Raw genomic sequence first — 20,449 nt, forward strand, 5'->3', positions numbered from 1 at the left:
ATGTGCCCGAACCCAGGCACATGCCCTTGACCGGAATCAAACCTGGGACCCTTGAGTCCGCAGCCCGGACGCTCTATCCAATGAGCCATACCGTTTTGTGCTGATACTTTTTTGAAGTTCTAGTTTTTGATATATTTTTAGTGATTTCAGAGGGGAAGGGAGAGAGCTAGAGAGCTAGAAACATCAATGATGAGATAGAATCATTGATTGGCTGCCTCCTGCACATCCCCTACTCGGAGGGTTGGGGGCTGGGGGGGGGATCGAGCCTGCAACCCGGGGTGCCCTTGGCCAGAATCAAACCTGGGACCCTTTAGTCCGCAGGCTGACGCTGTATCCACTGAGCCAAATCGGCTAGGGCTCCTTGCCTGTTCTTAATTAAGAGAATAGAATTATATTGCCCTTAATTAAGAGACAAGAATGAGAACATTACCTATAAGGGTGTCAGTATCAGTAATGTTATGAAAAAAAAATATGTTGGGGGGGGAGGATGATGCTGATTTATTGTCTGTATACCCACCCCACTTAGGATTGTTGCCCCAAGAGAACAGGAACTTTGTTCCAGGCATTGGCCATGTATAAGGGATTAGCACATATTAGATGCTTAAAGGTATCTTGAATGAATGAATAAATCTACAAGTCTTGGATATTTTGAGGGGAAACCATATAATTTCCATTCTCTTCCCATGAAAGAAAGTAGTAGTTTTATACATTTCATACTCTTCAATTTTTCCAAATTGTTTTGAGAAATTAAATTTAAAAATTACATAGCTTATTTAAATATGTGCTAATTGGATTTTTAAATGTTATTTTAAAAAACTTTATTATTATTTTTTAATTTTAAATATATTTTTAATTGATTTTTTTTTAGAGAAAGAGGGAGAGGGAGAGAAACATCAATGTGAAAGCAAAACATCCATCCGCTGCCTGTTGTATGCCCCCTACTGGGGATTGAGCCTGCAATCCATGGAGGACTCTCTCCTACCACAGGGTTGTCTACTTTTTACTGATTGAAAGATATTTTACAGAATTACAGTTTTAATTTATTTTTTCAAATCGGAATGGATATATTTATTACTGAAAACTGAGGTAAACTGCTGGTCATATTTAAGCTTCTTTTGGTTCTTTTTTTAGGCAAATAACTTTTAGCAGTATCTCTATTGCTTTGACTTTTTGAATGAGTGCCAAAGTTTGTAAGATTATTTCCTGTTTTTAGAGGACTCTGGAAACAAATTATAATGTTTAAAAAGGACTGCCCTTGGCTGCCTCCTACATGCCTACCAGGGATTGAGCCTGCAACCCAGGCATATGCCCCAGCCTGGAATCGAACTGGCAACCTTTCGATGCCAACCAACTGAGCCACACAGGCCAGGGCTTGACATTGTTTCCACAGGAAGTTAACACAGGATATGCAAACATGTCTGGCCTAGTTTTCTCCATGTTTTTGAAGCTGGCATTGTATATATTGCAAAACCAAAGTTTCTTCTCTGGTCACCTGCTTCCTTTCCATCTGGTGATATTTTAATACATGAAATTATCATTATTTAAAAAAATATATATTGATTTTTATTGATTTCAGAGAGGAAAGGAGAGGGAGAAATAGAAACATCAGTAATGAGAAAAAATCATCGTTCAGCTGCACACCCCTCCTGGGGACCCAGCCTGAAATCTAGGCATGTGCCCCACTGTGATCTCCTGGTTCATAGGTCGATGCTCAACTATTGAGCCACACCGGCCAGGCAATACATGAAATTATTAACACTATATAGCAAATGTGCAGAATAGTTAATTAAATTGGAATTTGATGCTGAAATGACCACTTTTATAATGATAGCTTAGCTCTATATTTGACTACATTTTTAGTAAGTACAAAGAGTACTGTAATTATTTTGGAAATAAAAAAAATTTATGTGCTCCTTATTTGGTTGGCATTGTTGATGTTTTAAACTATATTAACTTAAAAGTGCCTTTAATCATTCAAAATTAATAGCTAACATTTACTAAGCATTTACTGTATGCCAGACACTGTTTCAAATTCTTTACATGTATTATCTGAGTCAACTTATCCTATGAGGAAGGTATTACTGTTTTCATTTTTTAGATAAGGGAATACTGAGCCATAGAGAAGTTAAATAGCTTGCCTAAGGTCACATAGCTTGCATGGTAGAACCAGTCTGACTCCTGAACCAACGCTCTTAACAGGAGACCCACAACTAGTTTCCAACAGATTGCTGAGCTGTTAAGTTCAGGAATCCTAAGAAATGGAAGATTTGTGGGTATATAGAAAGGGGAACAGCAGACAAAAACTCAGTTACTATTTCTTCTGTCCCCTTTCCCCAATAAAATTCAGTAATTGTCTGCAGGGTGAAGAAACAGGAATTGAACTTCTGTTTCTTGCTTCCTCTTCTGCCTTCCTCTTTCCAGTGCCGGCAACTGTCATGGGTATATACTTGCCACTACATTTGCAATGAGCATGTTTGTTTTTATTAATGTCAATTCTCAGGTGAGGTAGTATAGTGTTTTAGAGCAGGGGCTTGCTTGACAGTCAAGACTGCTTGGGTTTAAATTTCAGCTCTGCTATTTACTGGTTCATTGATCTTTGCCTAATTACTTCACTGAGACTTGGTTTTCTTAGGGTTGTTGGGAGGATGAAATGTATGAATATGTTTAGGACAGTATGTGGCACATAGGAAATGTTTGCTATTGTCTCTGTTATTATTTGAAAACACTTTTTAGGTTGAAACACCTCTGAAGTATATTACTTCATGATCTTTCAATATTCAACATGAATTTTTCATTACTGATGTAAAATGCCTGGGTGATACAATGATTCACTTTGATAATTTGAATTCTACTTTAAGAAACTATTTCTAGGTGACCTAAAATGTCAGTAATGTTTATCCTAGTTTAGATTCTTATGTTATTGGTATTCCTTATCTTGCTATCACATAGAAAAGTGGTTCTCAAACTTTATTGTGCATTAGAATTACATAGAAAGTGTTGTTCTGATTTATGAGATGCCCAGGAATCTGAATTGTTAATAAACCCAGTCCAAGGTAATTCTGACTGTGGTGGTCTGAGGTGTGATATTTTTGAGATTACTGGTTTAGAGGCTAAATTCAAGCATAAAAAGTAATAACTGTCAGTTTTGTTCGTTTACATGTAGGCAGTGATGATTTGTAAACTAAAAAAGCACTTAATTTGGTGTTTAAAGATAGTGATAGGGTCTGTTCCCCTACCTAAATTATTTTGTTATTACCTGTTAGATAACTTGGTTTTAGGGTCTACTCTATAGATACAGAAATGACACAGGAGATACAGAAATAATACAGGAGTTTTTAGGTGAAGAAGAAATATTTGGGTGGATTTCTTTTGTGTGTGTGTGTGTGTGTGTGTGTGTGTGTGTGTGTGTTGTGTGTTGTGTGTGTGTGCATGTATTAAGTAGCAGTGGATATAGTCGGTTCATTTTAACCTCTGTTTTTGTTGTGCCTGGTATGTGCAAAGCATGAAAACTTTGATTAGATAGTTCACCAAAGAGAGAAGGAAATACACTGTAAGCTTTTTTTTTTTTTTTTTAAATCCTCACCCAAGGATATGTTTTTATTGATTTTTAGAGAGAGAGAGAGAGAGAGAGAGAGAGAGGGAAATTGATGTGAGAGAGAAACATCGAATGGTTGCCTCCCATGCTTGCCCTGACTGGGGATTGAACCTGCAACCTTTTTGGTGTACAGGATGAAGCTCCAACCAACTGAGTCACCTGGCGAGGGCTACATTGTAAGTTTTGACTCATTGGATGAAAGTAAAATGTGATAGAATTGATTTATTTGACACACTAGGTAGAGAAATTCTTGCATATTGAGTATGAGCTACAAGCCACATCTTTTTTTTTTTGTTAATCCTCATCATAGGATATTTTCTCCATTGATTTTAGAGAGAGAGGGAAGGAGGGAAGGAGAGGTTGAGAGAAAGAGAGAAACATCAATGTGAGAGAGACACATCGATTGATTGCCTCCAGCATGCACCCCTACTGGGGCTGGGGATTAAACCTGCAACACAGTTATGTGCCCAAGACCCGTCAGTGTGAGGGCTGATGCTCAAACCACGGAGCCACAATGGGCAGGGCAAGGCCTTGTTTATATTATTTAATCGTCATAACAACTGTGTGAGGTTTTGATATAATTAGTTCTGTTTTACAGATGAGAAAACAGGCAAAAAGAGATTAAGAGCCTGGCCAGTGTGGCTCAGTGGTTGAGCATGGACTCGTGGACCAAGAGGTCACCGGTTCAACTCCCAGTCAGGGCATATGCCCAGGTTTTGGGCTCGATCCCCAGTAGGAGGCAGCTGATCGATGATTCTCTCTTAATGATGTTTCTCTCTCTCCCTCTCTCTTCCTCTCTGAAGTCAATAAAAATATATTTTAAAAAATGTAGATTTTGGCTTCTTTATGCCACAGATATTGAATTAGTAACTAGGCAACCCGATGCTAAAACAGCTGCTGAGAATGAGGGATTACCCTGGTCTCGGTCTGGTTTCTCATGTTGCTCATCTCTTACAAGGGAATGGTGGTGCTCTGCTGCTTGTTGGTTATAGTCCGAGTAACTGTAGCTCTAAGGTTGGATATATGGACCATTCTTTAAAGAAGTGGCCTTTATATTGCAGTGTAATACACATACATGTATACACACATGGGTGTGCACATACAACTGAAGGAAAAGTTTCACAGAATATTTGGTATACTAAATGGGATTCATTCAGAAATACAATTGGCCTCTTCTCTTTCACTATAGTAAGAATATGTTGCTTTTTACACAAATTTGAACTTTAAAAAACACCATTTAAGTAGAAATATCCAGGCATTAGAAACTTGACTCTTACGTATTATTGTGACTTTGAGCAAGTCACTATTTCTCGTTAGGTTCTTTCAGTGATAGTAGTTGGGGTACTAGTTCTGTTTTTGCTCTAAATGAATGAACCTGTTGCTAGGTGAAGAAAATAATACATATATAAGTACTAATAAATAAAACAAATATTCTTAATTTTTTTGTAGGTCATCATTGGATTTGAAATATTTAAAGTGGATATAAAACGGTTTCAGCAATGCAGACAATTAAGTGCGTTGTTGTGGGCGATGGTGCTGTTGGTAAAACATGTCTTCTGATATCCTACACAACAAACAAATTTCCATCTGAGTATGTACCGACTGTAAGTATAAAGGCTTTCATCTGTTAGTTAAACATATTATAATTTGATATCCTTTTGAAAATTCTTTCTCTGAGTGTACTGAAATATTTCTGTTGTCTGCCTTTGTTTCCTGTTTTTAAAGATCTTGACTTCTCATGGGTAAATTATATACACTTTAAAATTAAACAGCTGAAAAATCAGTGGAAAGTCAAAAGGGGTGACACAAGGGTTTGCAAGAAGTGCTGGGAGGCAAAACTCCAGTAGACAAGATTCTAAAGAGTGGTGTTCTCGGTTTGGAGAAGTATGCCCTACATCTTGGAATGAGGTGACTTTTTTATTTTTGACATCTTAGCCAATGATTAATCAGTGCTTGGAGGTCTTTTGGAATGCTTTTTGGGGTCTTATAACTTCAGAGAAAGTAGTATGTCTACACTTATTCTCCTGAGGGAGTAGAAGAGAATCTTACGGAGCTGTTGTCTTGGCACTAATGGAGCTCCAAAGTGTTTTTTAGGGGTGGAGAAGACCTCTGCTTTTGTTATGAGAATACCAACAGAAGCCTTTGGGGTCCTCTCCCACAAATCTTTTTATTAGCTTCTTGGAAGAATAGAGGGAAAATGGGAATTACCAAGATAATGAAGAGAGAGAGAGAGAGAGAGAGAGAGAGAGAGAGAGAGAGAGAGAGAGACAGGGAGACAGAGTTATTTAGGGTAACGCTTGTGAAAGAATGTGTTTGGGGATTCATTGTTTGTCCCAAGTTGTTGGACCAACCCAGTGGTGTAATTATGTTAAACACAGATGTGCAGTCAGTGGTGTGAGGGGAGTAGGGTTGGCCTGGCTTGGCAACATCCACCTCTGTTAAGTGAGCTGTTTTAGGGATTATGGAGCACCTATGTGGATTAATATTGTTTGTAAGTAAAAAGGAAGAAAATATATGAGTACTTTAGGTTAATCTTCAGAGACATGAGCACTGTTAAGAGGGTGAATTGTTAAAATGTTGGTAATTATGTTTACTTGGAATTGACAGTCTATAATACCCCAAGGCAGGTAAAGTGAATGAGGTAGACCAAAATTAGGTTTCTTGGAGGGGGAGAATTTAAATGTATAATTAAATTAAAAAAATCATTTTTTTTTTTTGTGTTGGCCCCTTTGGGGACATTATAAGTGAAAGAAATTCTGAGATTGAAGGGGACTTTTAGGGATAACATGGATCTTGTTTCATAGTGAGGGCAACTCAAAATTTTTGTGTTTCAGTTTTCATTAACATTATTTTCTTGTAAACATTTCTGATTGTTTTATGACTGTTTAAGGTGGGCTTGTGGGTGCTCTATGTGGTATGTGGATTTCTGGAAAAGGGTTAGGTATGACTTAAGAAAATAACCAATATGGTTTGAGAGCTTAACCACATTAGTTACATTTCCTTGTTCTTGTTATTAAGAACTGACTTTTCCTTTAACTACCACCTCCCCCATGCCCTTGCTTCCACTCTTGTTTACATTTATTTTATTTATTTAAATATTTTTATTGATTTCAGAGAGGAAGGGAGAGGAAGAGAGAGATAGAAACATCAATGATGAGAGAGAATCATTGATCAGCTGCCTCCTGCACGCCCCCTACACTGGGGATCCTATCCACTGAGCCAAACCAGCTAGGGCTAAGCAAGCTCCTAACCTGTTAAAACATGAATCAGAAAATTAGTGTTAGATAGCTAAAAGGTGTCTTGAAATGTAACATCCTCCTACTAGTTGGAAAGCATTGCTTTTTAATTGTAAATTAATTAAAAGGCATCCATAAATTAGTGTTGGGTCTTTATCCACTTAGCACCATTATCTCCCATTTTTACAAATAACTTAGTACAGCCATATTAATATATATTGAGTTTGTCATGGGTTTTACAGTCTATTTGCGAATAAAGCATCTAGATCAAAGAAGGTATCTTAGGTCATGTGGTTTGTACCCAGTAACATAAACTTTATTCATGAAATCCCAGCAAATAGTCTTCTAGCCTTTAGTTGGACACTTACCTTGATTATCTTGAGGGAACCTTTATTTCTTTCTAACGGGCCTGTTGGCATCAAGGCTCTTCTTATCTTGAACCCTGAAGGGAAAAAGATTATCATGGACTGTCCTAGGAGATTTTAATTCTAGATGAAAAGGAAATGGTCTATGAAGAAATAATTTCTCAGAAGTCAGATTGAACATTGAGGTAAACTTTAAAACTATTGTCTCAAAATTTTCAAACTTAAACATGGTCATTTTGTATAGCTAGGGACTCTGCTACTGTGACATCTCTCTAACCCTTTTGTCCAGGCTGCTGGGGTAGAGCAGACATTTCAGAACACTCCCTGTAATTTTTCCCAATAACCATTTAGCTCATGCAAAGGGCTTGGTTGACAACGTTGTTTATATATAAAGAAGATGGTCTAAGAGAGGAGTAAGTCTTAGGAAGGAAACATTGCCTTAGTTTGAGTTGTCCTATCTCATTTTGACCACTGCCTTGCACACTAACAGTGTATTTTTATGTTTCTAGGTTTTTGACAACTATGCAGTCACAGTTATGATTGGTGGAGAGCCATATACTCTTGGACTTTTTGATACTGCAGGTGAAAACTTGATATCTTTTCTAATGTTTGGGTCTGTAACTATGACAGTTGCCGGTTGTCTTTTTTTGGACATTTTTGGGAAACTAGCATATTAGCAAACCACTTGCCATTTTTGTAATAGTTAGCAGAATTGAATATCATGATGGTTTTTGCTTGACCAAGAGGCAATCCCGGACCTGGAATGGCAAGTAGGAGTTTGGAGGATCCTGGGTGGATGGTGTGGAAAGAGATAAAGTAGGGTGAGAGCAGAGTACTAGTACATAGACAAGATGTATTATCATTCCCTGAAATTTGTCCAGTTAGCTTCATAGAGATAGCTTGTTATTTTATAACTACATTTGAAAATATTTTGAGGGTTATCCAATGTCTAACTTATAGTATTGACATTTGTGGTCAACTTTTCAAATTAAAGGAACAAATTTTTTTCTTTTTTAACTGTAACCAAGTCTTCAGTGTTATTTATTTTAACAGTGGCTGCACATCTTAATTTCTGACTTCTCACAAATTTTCAGTTCAGTTAGCCAAAGGGAAATTTCAGTGTTATCCTTTTAGTATGTAGGAATTCTAAATCTTTCACTTTTTATGAATTACCTCTCACTGACTTCTAGCTGACATAATGCTTTTATGGAGTGTATTATACTGCCCAATGTGAGGAACTGTCTAGATTCAATTGGGAGGGTGAAATGGAGAAACAATAGTAAGCAGTTAAGTTTAGAGATCAGTAGCTTTTAATAGTGTCTTAGACCTTTTAACATTTTTGTGAATTAAAAATTATGTGAGTAATGGTATATTAGAGGAGCCTTGGAAAATAGAGAAAATAAAATAATGACCTATATCTCATGATATGTAAGGGATTTTGTTTTATGTGTGCCCTTGGAAGCAATCTATATATGCAAAAAAAAGATAATTTAAAATTTTATTTTAAAATTTCAAAGTGTATTTTTATAAGCCTTTACATTTTAATCAGTATTTATTTTTTAGCTATATTGAAGTATAATACAATAGAATTCACTAATTTTAAGTATTCAGTTTGATAATTTTGCTGACTATAGAGTTGTGTAACCTCTACCATAATCAAGATATATCACCTTAAAATTTTCCTTGTGCCTTTTCCCTGGAAATTACAGATCTGCTTTCTGTTACTGTAGTTTTGCTTTTCTAAAGTTTCATATGAATGGAATCATACAATATGTAGTCTTTTCTGTTTGATTTCTTTCACTTAACATAATGTTTTTGAGTTTTATCTGTGCTGTATATCGGTAGCTTATTTTTTTTGGTGAGTAGTATTTCAATCTATGAATATAGTAAAGTTTATCATTTATGAGTTGATTGATACTTGGGTTCCACTTTTAAGCTATTACGAATAATGGTGCTATGAACATTTGTATTGACATATTTTATATCTCTTCAGTAAATAGCTTGGAGTGGATAAGCCTTTAGTCCTTTGATTAATATTGACTTTAACTTAGGTTGACAAGACTTTAATTCTAATCAGCCTCATTTTAAACGACATTTATAAATTTAATGTATTCAGTTTCCTATTTTAAATAATTTAGAGTGCTTGACGTGACAAGTGAAACATTACCAAACTTTTACATACAGAACTTTAATAAACCTGGTAACTTGTGGTTTCCTGTACTAATTTATCTTAAACTGTTTTCTTTATAGCTTTCATAAAATTCTTAACATTTTTAACAAAGAAATCCCAAGTTTAAGATCAGTTACTCAATTACACATTTTAAACCGGGATCAGAATCATGTTCTTTAGTATGGCATGTTATTTAAAATGTTATAGACATGAGTGTTAAATATAAATAAGGCTAGGTTATTCCTAAATGTAACTGAAAGTTAACAATAACAGTATTTGATTTATTTTACCTCTATATTAGATCCTGAATCTTTCTGGGAGTAAAAAGACATGCATTAAGAAATAATTTTACCATCCCAGGCAAGGTAGGGGCAGGGGCTTTCATCTCAACTGGTTGAGGTCACTATAAGTCCCAGAGGCCTTTTTCTGAGAAGCTCTGGAGACCTGAGGCTGAGGTGTCCAGGGTGAGTTTCCTCTCTTTGACACACTTGAGGAGACTCCATTTCCTTCTTCAAGGCCTTAATCTCAGAGTCTCTTTTCCTTGTTCAAGTCATGACATTAACTCAGTTTTCTTCTAAAGCTTTCATCCCCATTGAGATGGCGGCTGACTTTAACTGTTTGGTTGCATTTAATCTGTTGACTGTGTCATTTTGTTTTGAATTCTTTTTATAGCCTTCCTACCTCATGTTTGGCTGCAACTATTATGGTTATAGTTAAATAAAACTATTAAGCCCAGAGATAGGCTTCTCCCTCTGTTAAGGCCTTATTTCTATTTCTGCTTTTGATCACAACAGTAAATTCTTGCTAGTGAGTTCCCCACAATTATTGTGTTTTTTGTTTCTGCAAATGATTTACTGCTGTGTATATATTTTTATATTTAGCTTTTTAAATTTAACATATTTACTTAACATAGACTTTTTCCCATGCTGTAGAATCATTACCCCAAAGCCAATTGCTTTGTATGTCAAAATTTAATTGTTATTCTTTTTAAAAAATATTTTTTATTGATTTCAGAGAGAGGAAGGGAGAGGGAGAGAGAGATAGAAATATCAATAATGAGAGAGAATCATTGATTGGCTGCCTCCTGCACACCCCACACTGGGGATCAAGCCTGCAACCTGGGCATGTGCCCTGACTGGAAATCTAATTGTGACCTCCTGGTTTCTGGGTCAACACTCAACCACTGAGCCACATCAGCTGGGCTAATTATCATGTTTTGATAGCTCCTCTAAATTCTTATATTCTCTCTCAATGGTGGGAAAAAAAAAAAAATTATTGGCATACAAAATATTTAACTTGTCTTTCCTGCCCTTTAAAATTTTTTTATTAAGTGTAGAGTTCAGTGTCATTAAATATTTCTTTTTAATACATAGGATTGCTGTAGCTCAGTTTTGAAATTAGAGTATTAAATCCTTCCCCTATGACTCCTCCCTTCTCACAGTTTGGAAGTGTGTGTGGCTATTTAAAAAATCATTTTAAAGTATGTATTTTAGTGATTTTTTACAGAGAGGAAGGGAGAGGGATAGAGAGTTAGAAACATCGATGAGAGAGAAACATTGATCAGCTGCCTCCTGCACACCCCCTACTGGGGATGTGCCCACAACCAAGGTACATGCCCTTGACCAGAATCGAACTCGGGACCCTTGAGTCCGCAGGCCAGTGCTCTATCCACTGAGCCAAACTGGTTAGGGCTTTAAAAAAATCATATTATCTGAAAATAAGTTGCAAGCCTACAGAATAGTCGCAAGAATAGTTCCAGGAGCGCCCATAGGCCCTTTAACCAAATTTACCAGTTGTTAACATTTTGCCCTATTTGCTTTACTATTCTTCCTAAAAATATATATGTTTTTTTGTTGATTTCAGAGAGGAATGGGGGAGAGAGAGAGAGAGAGAAACGTCAATGATAAGATAGAATAATTGATTGGCTCCCTCCTGCACACCCCCTACTAGAGATTGAGCCTGAAACCCGGGCATGTGCTTTGACTGGGAATTGAACTGTGACCTCCTGGTTCATAGGTCAACATTCAACCACTGAGCCACACCAGCTGGCTGGGCTCTTTTATGACATTTTTAAAATGACATTATTTTAATACAGGTCTATCCTCTCTTCCTCCTCCCCTTATAAAATGTTCCTCATTTTGAGTTTGGTCTATGTTTCCCCGTGATTAGACTCATGAGGAAACACAGACCAAACTATGCTATTTGTTTGGACTATCACTTTAGTGATGTCTTCTTTAAGATATAAATCTGGAGGCGCATGATCTTCATCTGTCACTCACTGCTGTTGATATTCATGTACCACTCACTGGTGATGGTCATTTTCATCAGTCAAGATGATGTCTGGTTTCTTCACAATTAGTTTACATTTCCCCCCTCTGTGGCTTATAAATAATCTTTTAGACCATGCAGATATTATTCTTTTCACCAGAATTTCTCCCCATGGATTTAGCATCCATTGAGTATTGTTGAATTATATTTTTTTCTAGGCATTCTCAGTTTCAGATACTGGTTTTAATTGCACACGTTTACTAATGTGAACCTGCTTTGGTAGTCATGAATGGGCAATGAATATTGTAAGTTGGGTTTCACTGAGATTTTTGTTTCCTTAGATGGTTTCAGTGTAATCATTTCTTAAGCAGATCTGAGTTAATTTTTAACCATTTCTGTAGCAACAGTTCAATGTGTTTAGTACACTGTTGTTGGATTGCTAGTGGACACAGAGATTGAAAACTTCAAACTGGCAATAAAGCAAATAATACATACCATTTATTATATTCTAATGGCATGAAATATTAAGTAGAATTAGCACAGTGAGAATTTTCTCAAATATTATCTATCTATCTATCTATCTATCTATCTATCTATCTATCTATCTATATAAAAGCCTAAGTGACCATCTGACCGTATGATCGGTAGCTATGATGCGCACTGACCACCAGGGGGCAGATGCTCAACACAGGAGCGGCTGAGCTGTGGTGACTTGGCAGCAGTGGTTCTCGGGTGACGCACCCCAGAACCAGAGGAGGGAGCCCGATTCCAGGGTGCGTCATCCGATAACCACCCTCTTGCAATCTGGGACCCCTTGGGGGATGTCAGAGAGCCAGTTTTGGCCCAATCCCTGCAGGCCAGGCTGAGGGACCCTGCCTGTCAGAGGGACCCCGCTCACTCTGCAGATGCCCTCTGAGCCACTGCGCTGCCCCAGGTGCGGCCAGCCAGGGAGGGACTGCGGAGCGGGAGAGGGGTTAGCTGCAGGGCATGTCTGACCCATTTCACCCAGTCCCGCCCTGCTGGCCACATTCTAATTAATTTCAATGTGCATGAATCTGTGCACCGGGGCACTAGTATTATATAAAGCCATACATTTTATTAGATAAGTTGCTTTCTCGTTAACGATCATTGTGCTGTTAGCTGCATACTTAACCCTTTGCACTCCGAACCATTCTGGACATTGGCTACCAGCTACTCGACGCTACTTTGCGGCGGAAACGTGCATTTACAGACCCTCGTATTATTTAGTATAATTTTGGAACCAAGTAACGTATTATAATGATATTGGACTTATATGAATTGGGTGACATCGAGGAATGTATATTTGCAAAAAAAACAATATTTTATTGTTTATAATTTTGAACAGTATAAGTTTTGTAACACTCCCCAATATGCATTGCAGGCTGATTAGTGCACGTTTGACAGTAATAAGTGGTTTGACGCCTGCCACCAGGTGTTTTCCTGTTAGAACACACAATGCAGTCCCGTTTTCTTTGTCCCACATCGGGAATATGTAGTTTATTGTTTAATCCGACACAAAACCCGCTGACATTTCTTGTATATATCTTAGTAATTTTACGATATTTTGATTTAATTTCTTGTGCCATTTCAAGATAAAACTTCAGGGAAACATGCATGTCTCAAAAAGTTGCGTTGAAATAACTCAATTCCCCGTAATCACTAATAAACTGCAATGTCCCCTGAGAGGGGACATCCGAGTGATATGCTAGAATTCCGATGTCCCCTGAGAGGGGACAGCGGAGTGCAAAGGGTTAATTTGTTGAGTGGTAATTTTAATACTGTGAGGATACCAACATTGAGTTGATTTCTCCAATTTTTTTCCTTCCTAGGGCAAGAGGATTATGACAGATTACGACCGCTGAGTTATCCACAAACAGATGTATTTCTAGTCTGTTTTTCAGTGGTCTCTCCATCCTCATTTGAAAATGTGAAAGAAAAGGTGAGTTGGTCAGGTATTCTTGTCCTGAAAAATGTTGTCACAGAACTTCTATTGACTTGAAAATAGATCTAGAGGCTTGTGGGTTAATGAAAGTGTAATTTTTAAAATACCTTTTCCCTAGTGGGTGCCTGAGATAACTCACCACTGTCCAAAGACTCCTTTCTTGCTTGTTGGGACCCAAATTGATCTCAGAGATGATCCCTCTACGATTGAGAAACTTGCCAAGAACAAACAGAAACCTATCACTCCAGAGACTGCTGAAAAACTGGCCCGTGACCTGAAGGCTGTCAAGTATGTGGAGTGTTCTGCACTCACACAGGTGAGGACTGTGCGGAACCCGATTTTTATTTACAGCTGAATAGTTTGTTCGAGCATTAGGATTCAGGGGCTGTTTCTAACAGTGGTCAAGAAAGCTGCCTAGGAAGACTATGATCAGCTTCATAGTTTATATATCTTTTTCTGGATGTCTGTATTATGGAGAAATTACTAGTCTCTAAGTAAAGCTCTTGTGTTGGTGAGCTTCCATGTTGTGTTGAGTCATTTGTAGTGGTCAGGGATTGTGTTTTAAAAAAAAAATTACAGGAAAGGTCCAGGTAAGCACAAATTTACAATACCCCCCCCCCCCCCATACACCTTAAATTTTCATCTAAATAGTACTGACTTTTTCTTGTCTATTCTATTCTGACAATTGATGTTATACTGTTTCTGGGATAGGGAATTAGTCATAATAGAGACTTTCATGTCAGAGAAAGTTGCCATGGCTGTTTCTTAAGTATGCTTATACGTATAGTGTCTCTACAGTTTTGGGAGGCATTCCTTCTTTATGTGGCCCTCTTTCCTCTGTCTCTTTCTGAATGATTTAATTGGAACTCTTCTCATAGCTTAATGGGAAATGTCAGATTCTGAGGACAGGGAGCAGCGCTAGAGTGTGTAGACTGAGAGTTGTAACTGACCTGCGGTTTCATTTTCTTGACTTTCATGGTTATTGCAACTCATTCCCCCATTTGATTCTCTTGTGTGGGGCAAAGGAAAGAATTATGGAACTAATTCGTGCAGAACTCTTTTATTTTACTAGTTACTGATGGCTTTGACTTTTGAACAATGAACAAAAACATGCCCAAGTAAATTAGGGCAGGTTTGAAGGGAAGAGATTTTTTCAGTTACATTAATCTTGATTATATGTATAGTAAGATAAATGGCATATATAGTTGCATATTATGCGTATATTAGGTATTTAGTATGTGGGGCCTAGACATAATTCAGTAATCTTCAGTTTAGCAGTAGGTTGGATAAAGATAAAATGTTCATGTTTATCTGGATATTACACAGGATAATTTCAAGGCCTAATATTCTCCCAAACCCAGTTTTCCTTGGCAATTTAGTTGTATTGTAAAAGCAGATATTTAAAACTAAATAAGATTTTACATCTTATCACACACAGCACTTACTGAGATTTAAGAAAAAATTGCCTGATGCTTCTGTATTTTGATACCATACTCAGAAAAGTGTTCGTGTGTTTCTTGGGGAAGGATATGTGTGGAACGTGTGTGTCAGATTATAATTAATTATATGCATCTTTTGCATACCCCTTTTCTCTAAATATGGGTTGTTTTGGGGGTGGGGGCAAGTAGGACGAGTGGACCCAATTTTAGGTCACTGATGAAGCTTATTTTAAAGAATTGGATGCTTCCATATATGACTTTTTTTTTTTTAAACAGTATGAACAGGTTTATATAATAAGTCATTTTGCAGAGAATAAGAATTTGAAAAGGTCTTAGCAACTGTGTTTTTCTTACCAGATTTTTATGTTGGAGAAGTCAAAAGAGAAGATAGAAAATAGGGTCCATGGTTATGTTTGGGAGCTAGAACTTTTAGGATTACAAATTCTGTTTGTTGGTTTCTCTAAAAGTAAACTATATAATCAGATAGTTTGTGGGTAAAAGTGAAGATTAGTTTTGTTTTGTAGGGAATTAGTTGATCTTTGCCAGTAAACAAGAAAAGATTTCCTTCTTAAGGAATGCTCTAGTTTCTAATAGCGGTTCTCCACTTTTTTCCCTTATAGAATGTATTTCCCTTTCCATTCTCCCTTCTTCCTTTTATATTTGACTACTAGAACTTGCTCCTACATGTGTAGAAAGAATTTCAGAAGATCTTTAATTTTTGTTTAGCATTTCTACTTTGTAAAAGATATGGAAAGAAGAAAACTTTTTAACCGCTTTGCTTCTTTTTAAGTACTTATTGTTATTTCTGATTTATTTTGTACCTAATAGAATGCGTAAGTGCCAGTCCTCTGGGATGCATTGGTGGGGCTGTGGTGGGCATAGGGTAGGGGTGGGAATATCTGGGGTAGTCTGGGGCTGGTACTTGTTATTGGAACTGTATTCTGGAACTTTCGCAAATTTTTTATTTGGGATCAAACTGACATAAAGAACATGTGAAACTTCTTTGGGTGGTAAACCTGTGGCTTCAGATTTAGGTGAGTTTAGGTGAGTCTGTAGACCTGGGCCCAAGGTACCAGTACTACTGAATCACTGTCACGTTGGAGTTCTGCCTGAGGTGTAAGTGTATTTATGCATCTTAATCCCTGTAGATCTGAGAATATTCTTTGTTTTCACTTCATGCTTTTATGCTCTGATACCCATGCAGACACCCTAAAGCATTGGACTGCTTGCTAAAACTCATTCTAGGATCCCATTCTTTGTTTTCCTATAACTTGGGTGGTGGTTACTTGCTCTGATAACATTACTGAATAACTGAAGTGTTTGCTGTTTCTAGAGTCTGTTCTTTAAACTTTTCCCAGTTGGTACTGTTGAACAGTTAACACTCTTTCTAAATGTCTGAACCTTTTTGTTCTGGGAAACTGACTTTGAGATCCTGATTAATTCCATTCAGCTATGTCATTGAATCTAGAAACATGTAGCATGCCTGTTAGTCTGCTATTTGTGTACTTCAGTTATTCAGGGGCTGAATTCACAGAATTCTGAAATTAAATAGATTTCAAAATGTGTGTGCCATTCTTATCATTAGAAATACTGGGGAATTTACAAGGCTTAATTACACAATGCAGCTCTTGTGTTTGCATATCTATTTTCCTCTCCTGGCATTATTTTCATTAAAATGTAATATTAGATTTCAAAGTGTGATTGTTTTAGAAGTCAACATATGACATTTTCATAAAAATTTCTTTCTTATTCAGTTAACCTTTTTGAAGTAAGAAATTTCTGTTCAGTTACGTACTTTCCCAGTAATGGGCTTAAGTCTACATTCTGGCATTTATTTTTCTTAAGGCACATTGCTTCTGTGAATCCAGCCCATTTAATTCAGACTGCTATTGTATCTGCTAGTCTTTCTAACCTCTAACCTGGCTGCTATTCTCTCTCCTCCCCTCTGTCTTGTAGAGAGGTCTGAAGAATGTGTTTGATGAGGCTATCCTAGCTGCCCTCGAGCCTCCGGAAACTCAACCCAAAAGGAAGTGCTGTATATTCTAAACTGTTTCTCCTTCCCCTCTTTGCTGCTGCTTCCTGTCCCACTACTGTAGAAAGATCATTTAAAAACAAAGGAATAAAACCATCCTGTTTGAAAGCCTCTGTGTCTTTTTACTCACCACCTTAGAGCAACCTCTGTATTAGTTTTTGATCAAGAATGCAATATCTTATAGAATATTTTGTGTGATCAGTAGTCAAGTTGCTGCTTGAGTTGCCTGATGCTCAGAGCTTTTTGGTTTGGATTACTATTGCAAAAGGGAACTTGGTCTAGCATTAAGAATGTCCTCTTGGAGAAAATAAGAGTTTAACACTTCTAGATCTTAGTCTAGATGGAGAAAATAACACAAACATCATTTTATTCTTATGATCAATTGTTAATTGTAATTGCATGACAAACTTAATGGAAAAAGGGTGACCTGCTAGTAGAGTGTAATGGGGAAGGGACGATTTTTTCCTGGTTTTCCTTTGTGCAGTGAAACTTTGTGTTGCTATTGCTTTGGCTGTCTGTGCTGCAGTGGAGTATTTGTCAGTCCTGGGTGGGAAAGATATTGATGTATCTGCTACTGCTTTATGAGATTATTTGTTACATTATCTTTTAAGAATAGCATCCATTTTAACAGTTGACTTACGGTTTATGTTGAGATGTAAAGCTGCCACCTTTATATTTTCTTCTGATTTTGTCCTTGTGAGGGAAACATACAATTGTGGTTACCTTCAAATTTTGAAATTAAAAATATACAATTGTTTGTATAAATGCCTGATGAAGCTTTTTTCCTGTTGCATTGACTGGCTCTAGTTTTATATATGTATCAGGTACCCACATTTTTGCTTCCTTGAATCCCCTTGGCTCTGTGTAATTGGTGGGATAAAGGGAGTTCAGAGTGAATATCTTTGCAGCCACTGTAATCGCTCTCTCCATCTTTGCCTGTGCCTTCATGTAATAAGGATGCCACTGCCTGGTGCCCATCCTCCCATATCCAGCTGTTCCATTTGAATGCAGAGCTGCTTCACTTGTTTTTATGTAAAATGTTTCAGCAGCACATTACAAAACGCATATTGAATGAGCAAATGACACATGTGCTTGTTTGCTTCTTGTGACATACATTGGTCTGCAAAAAGCTTTCTCAAAGGACCACTGTCTCACTCATGAATATCTGCTCCTCTGAATTGCTGGATCCTTCCAGGGCCCTGCCTGGACAAAACTTGGTGAAGTGAGATGATTGTGTTGCGATTCAGGATTGTTTTTAATGTTTTGTTCTTTGCCAACTTTTGGGATTTGAATGTTTTTAATTCGAACTTCAACTTTCTTATACTGAAAATCAGACTGCCCATTTTTTTTCTTTCTACCCCTTTCAGAAAGGCCTAAAGAATGTATTTGACGAAGCAATATTGGCTGCCCTGGAGCCTCCAGAACCGAAGAAGAGCCGCAGGTGTGTGCTGCTATGAACATCTCTCCAGAGCCCTTTCTGCACAGCTGGTTTCGGCATCATACTAAAAGCAATGTTTAAATCAAACTAAAGATTAAAAATTAAAATTCGTTTTTGCAATAATGACAAATGCCCTGCACCTACCCATATGCACTCGTGTGAACACAAGGCCCTTAGTTAGGGTCCCTTTCCCCCTCTCAATACTAGTTAATTTTGAGTAATTGTGTATTGTCAGAAAAGTGATCAGTACTAGTTTTTGTTTTGTTTTTTGTTTTGTTTAAAAGCAAGGCATGCTTGTGATGACTCTGTAACAGACTAATTCGGGTTGTTGAAGCTGCTCCCGGGTTCCACTCTGGAGAGTGATCTGAGACATCTAGTATTTTTTTTTTTTTTTTTGCGGTGGGAGGGGAGGGGTGTGTGTGTGGAGTTTGTTTTTATTTAGTCATTTTTAAAAAATTTGTTAACCATTGGACAACCCTTTAGGTGAGGAGGATGGAGTGATTCCACATTCCACTTCCTAGATCTAGTTTAGAAAACATGTTCCCCACCGGTGCTCTTAGGAAGGAGTATAGTAAACGCCTCATTTAATAACATACTCCTTTTTGAAAGTTGCCTTTTCTCTCCACCCTTGAGTAGGTTCAGTATTTGATGAAACTCATGAAAGTGGGTGGAACCTGTCTTGCCCCTCCTCTTTTCTAGGATGCACTATATACGTGACTGACTTTCAAGGAAATTTGTTAGCCGTTAGCTAATTTTTTTTTTTTGAAGTTAATGTCTAACTTCTTTCACTGATAAATGAAGAAAATATTGCACCTTTTGAAATATACCAAATGGATTAAGTACATAATTAAAAAAACATTTTTTCCTTGTCAGTCATTGTTTTATATGCTTAGCATAGATGTGCAGCTTAATAGTGTATGATATGGTGTTCCTAGAACACAGCCGAAGACCTGGTATATATGAGGGGTGCTAGAAGACAGATGTCTGTGGAATGTTCACATCCTCTTCAAGTTATGAGGATGGAGTCCTGCTTCATTAAGAAGCTAGGGGTGGGGTGGGGGTGGGGAGAACATTTAACAACATGGGGACCAGTCAGGGGAATCCCCTTCTTTCTGTTTTGCATGAGGAACCCTAGAGCAGCCAGTTGAGGCTCTCTAGTTTAATAAAAACCATGGAGAGAGTCTTATGAAGACTCTTCATAAGTGTTAATAGGGATTTTATCAGTTTATTTTGGTTGCAGTTTCCAACATTTTTAAAAATGTTTAGGTAATATTCTCCACCTTCCCCAAATCCTAATTCTTGTAGTTTCATTAGTGTTGAACCAATGCTTTCTCATGTCTCAATTCTTTGTATATGCATTCTTTTCAGATGTATTAAACAAACAAAAAAACCCTTCACAAGCCAGCCTGGGGGTTGTTATTTTCCCTCCGCCTCTTTTTTAGATATTTAGCAATGGGAACTTAACTGGACTCTTAGTAACATCAATTTCTAACAAATTTTGGGATAAGATTTTAAAAGCTTTATTTATTTCATTTTTGGCATTCAGTTTGAGATAATGCTTTTTACTCCATGTATTCAGGTTTGTGCCTTCCCCCCTAAGTTTGGCATGTAGCCTGCAAACTCCTATTCAATACCAAGTAGGTTCTTAACAGGTCTTTGTGAAGAGTGTTTAGGAAGCGCACCGCTCATGTTGGAAGGAAGCATACCTCTAATCCATGGGTTAGTTGGGAAGCAGCCAGTTCCTCCAAGTTTCCTGTATCTGTGGTTTTCAAACTTGGCTGCTTACTGGAGTGCCACTTGAGCAATGGGGTATTTAAAAGTTTTCCAGGTATTTCCAAAATGGCAGCCAAGTTTGAGAACTGCTGTTGCTGGGTGGTTAACCCAAACTGCTTCTCCCAGATTCTAGATTCTGTGCTGTGAATCTGAATATGGGACACATTTTC

The 20,449-nt window shown here is 37.4% G+C and overlaps 1 protein-coding gene across 2 annotated transcripts in view; it reads left to right on the forward strand.

Moving 5' to 3' along the window:
* CDC42 (cell division cycle 42) overlaps positions 1-19,910 on the forward strand; it is a 39,421-nt gene extending 19,511 nt beyond the window's left edge. Inside the window, exons 2-6 of one of the 2 annotated variants that reach the window (XM_006094024.3) lie at positions 5,045-5,199; positions 7,706-7,778; positions 13,485-13,594; positions 13,716-13,913; positions 16,993-17,179. In XM_006094024.3, coding sequence (XP_006094086.1) covers positions 5,095-5,199; positions 7,706-7,778; positions 13,485-13,594; positions 13,716-13,913; positions 16,993-17,082 — 576 coding nt within the window. In that variant the 5' untranslated portion in view covers positions 5,045-5,094 and the 3' untranslated portion in view covers positions 17,083-17,179. Of the gene's footprint in view, positions 1-5,044; positions 5,200-7,705; positions 7,779-13,484; positions 13,595-13,715; positions 13,914-16,992; positions 17,180-18,435 lie in introns of those variants that run through there. The other variant, XM_006094023.3, reaches the window with a different exon arrangement.
* The last annotated feature ends 539 nt before the right edge of the window (positions 19,911-20,449 follow it).

Source organism: Myotis lucifugus, unplaced genomic scaffold (assembly GCF_000147115.1).
Source record: "Myotis lucifugus unplaced genomic scaffold, Myoluc2.0 scaffold_128, whole genome shotgun sequence".
NCBI classification, from domain to species: Eukaryota; Metazoa; Chordata; class Mammalia; order Chiroptera; family Vespertilionidae; genus Myotis; species Myotis lucifugus.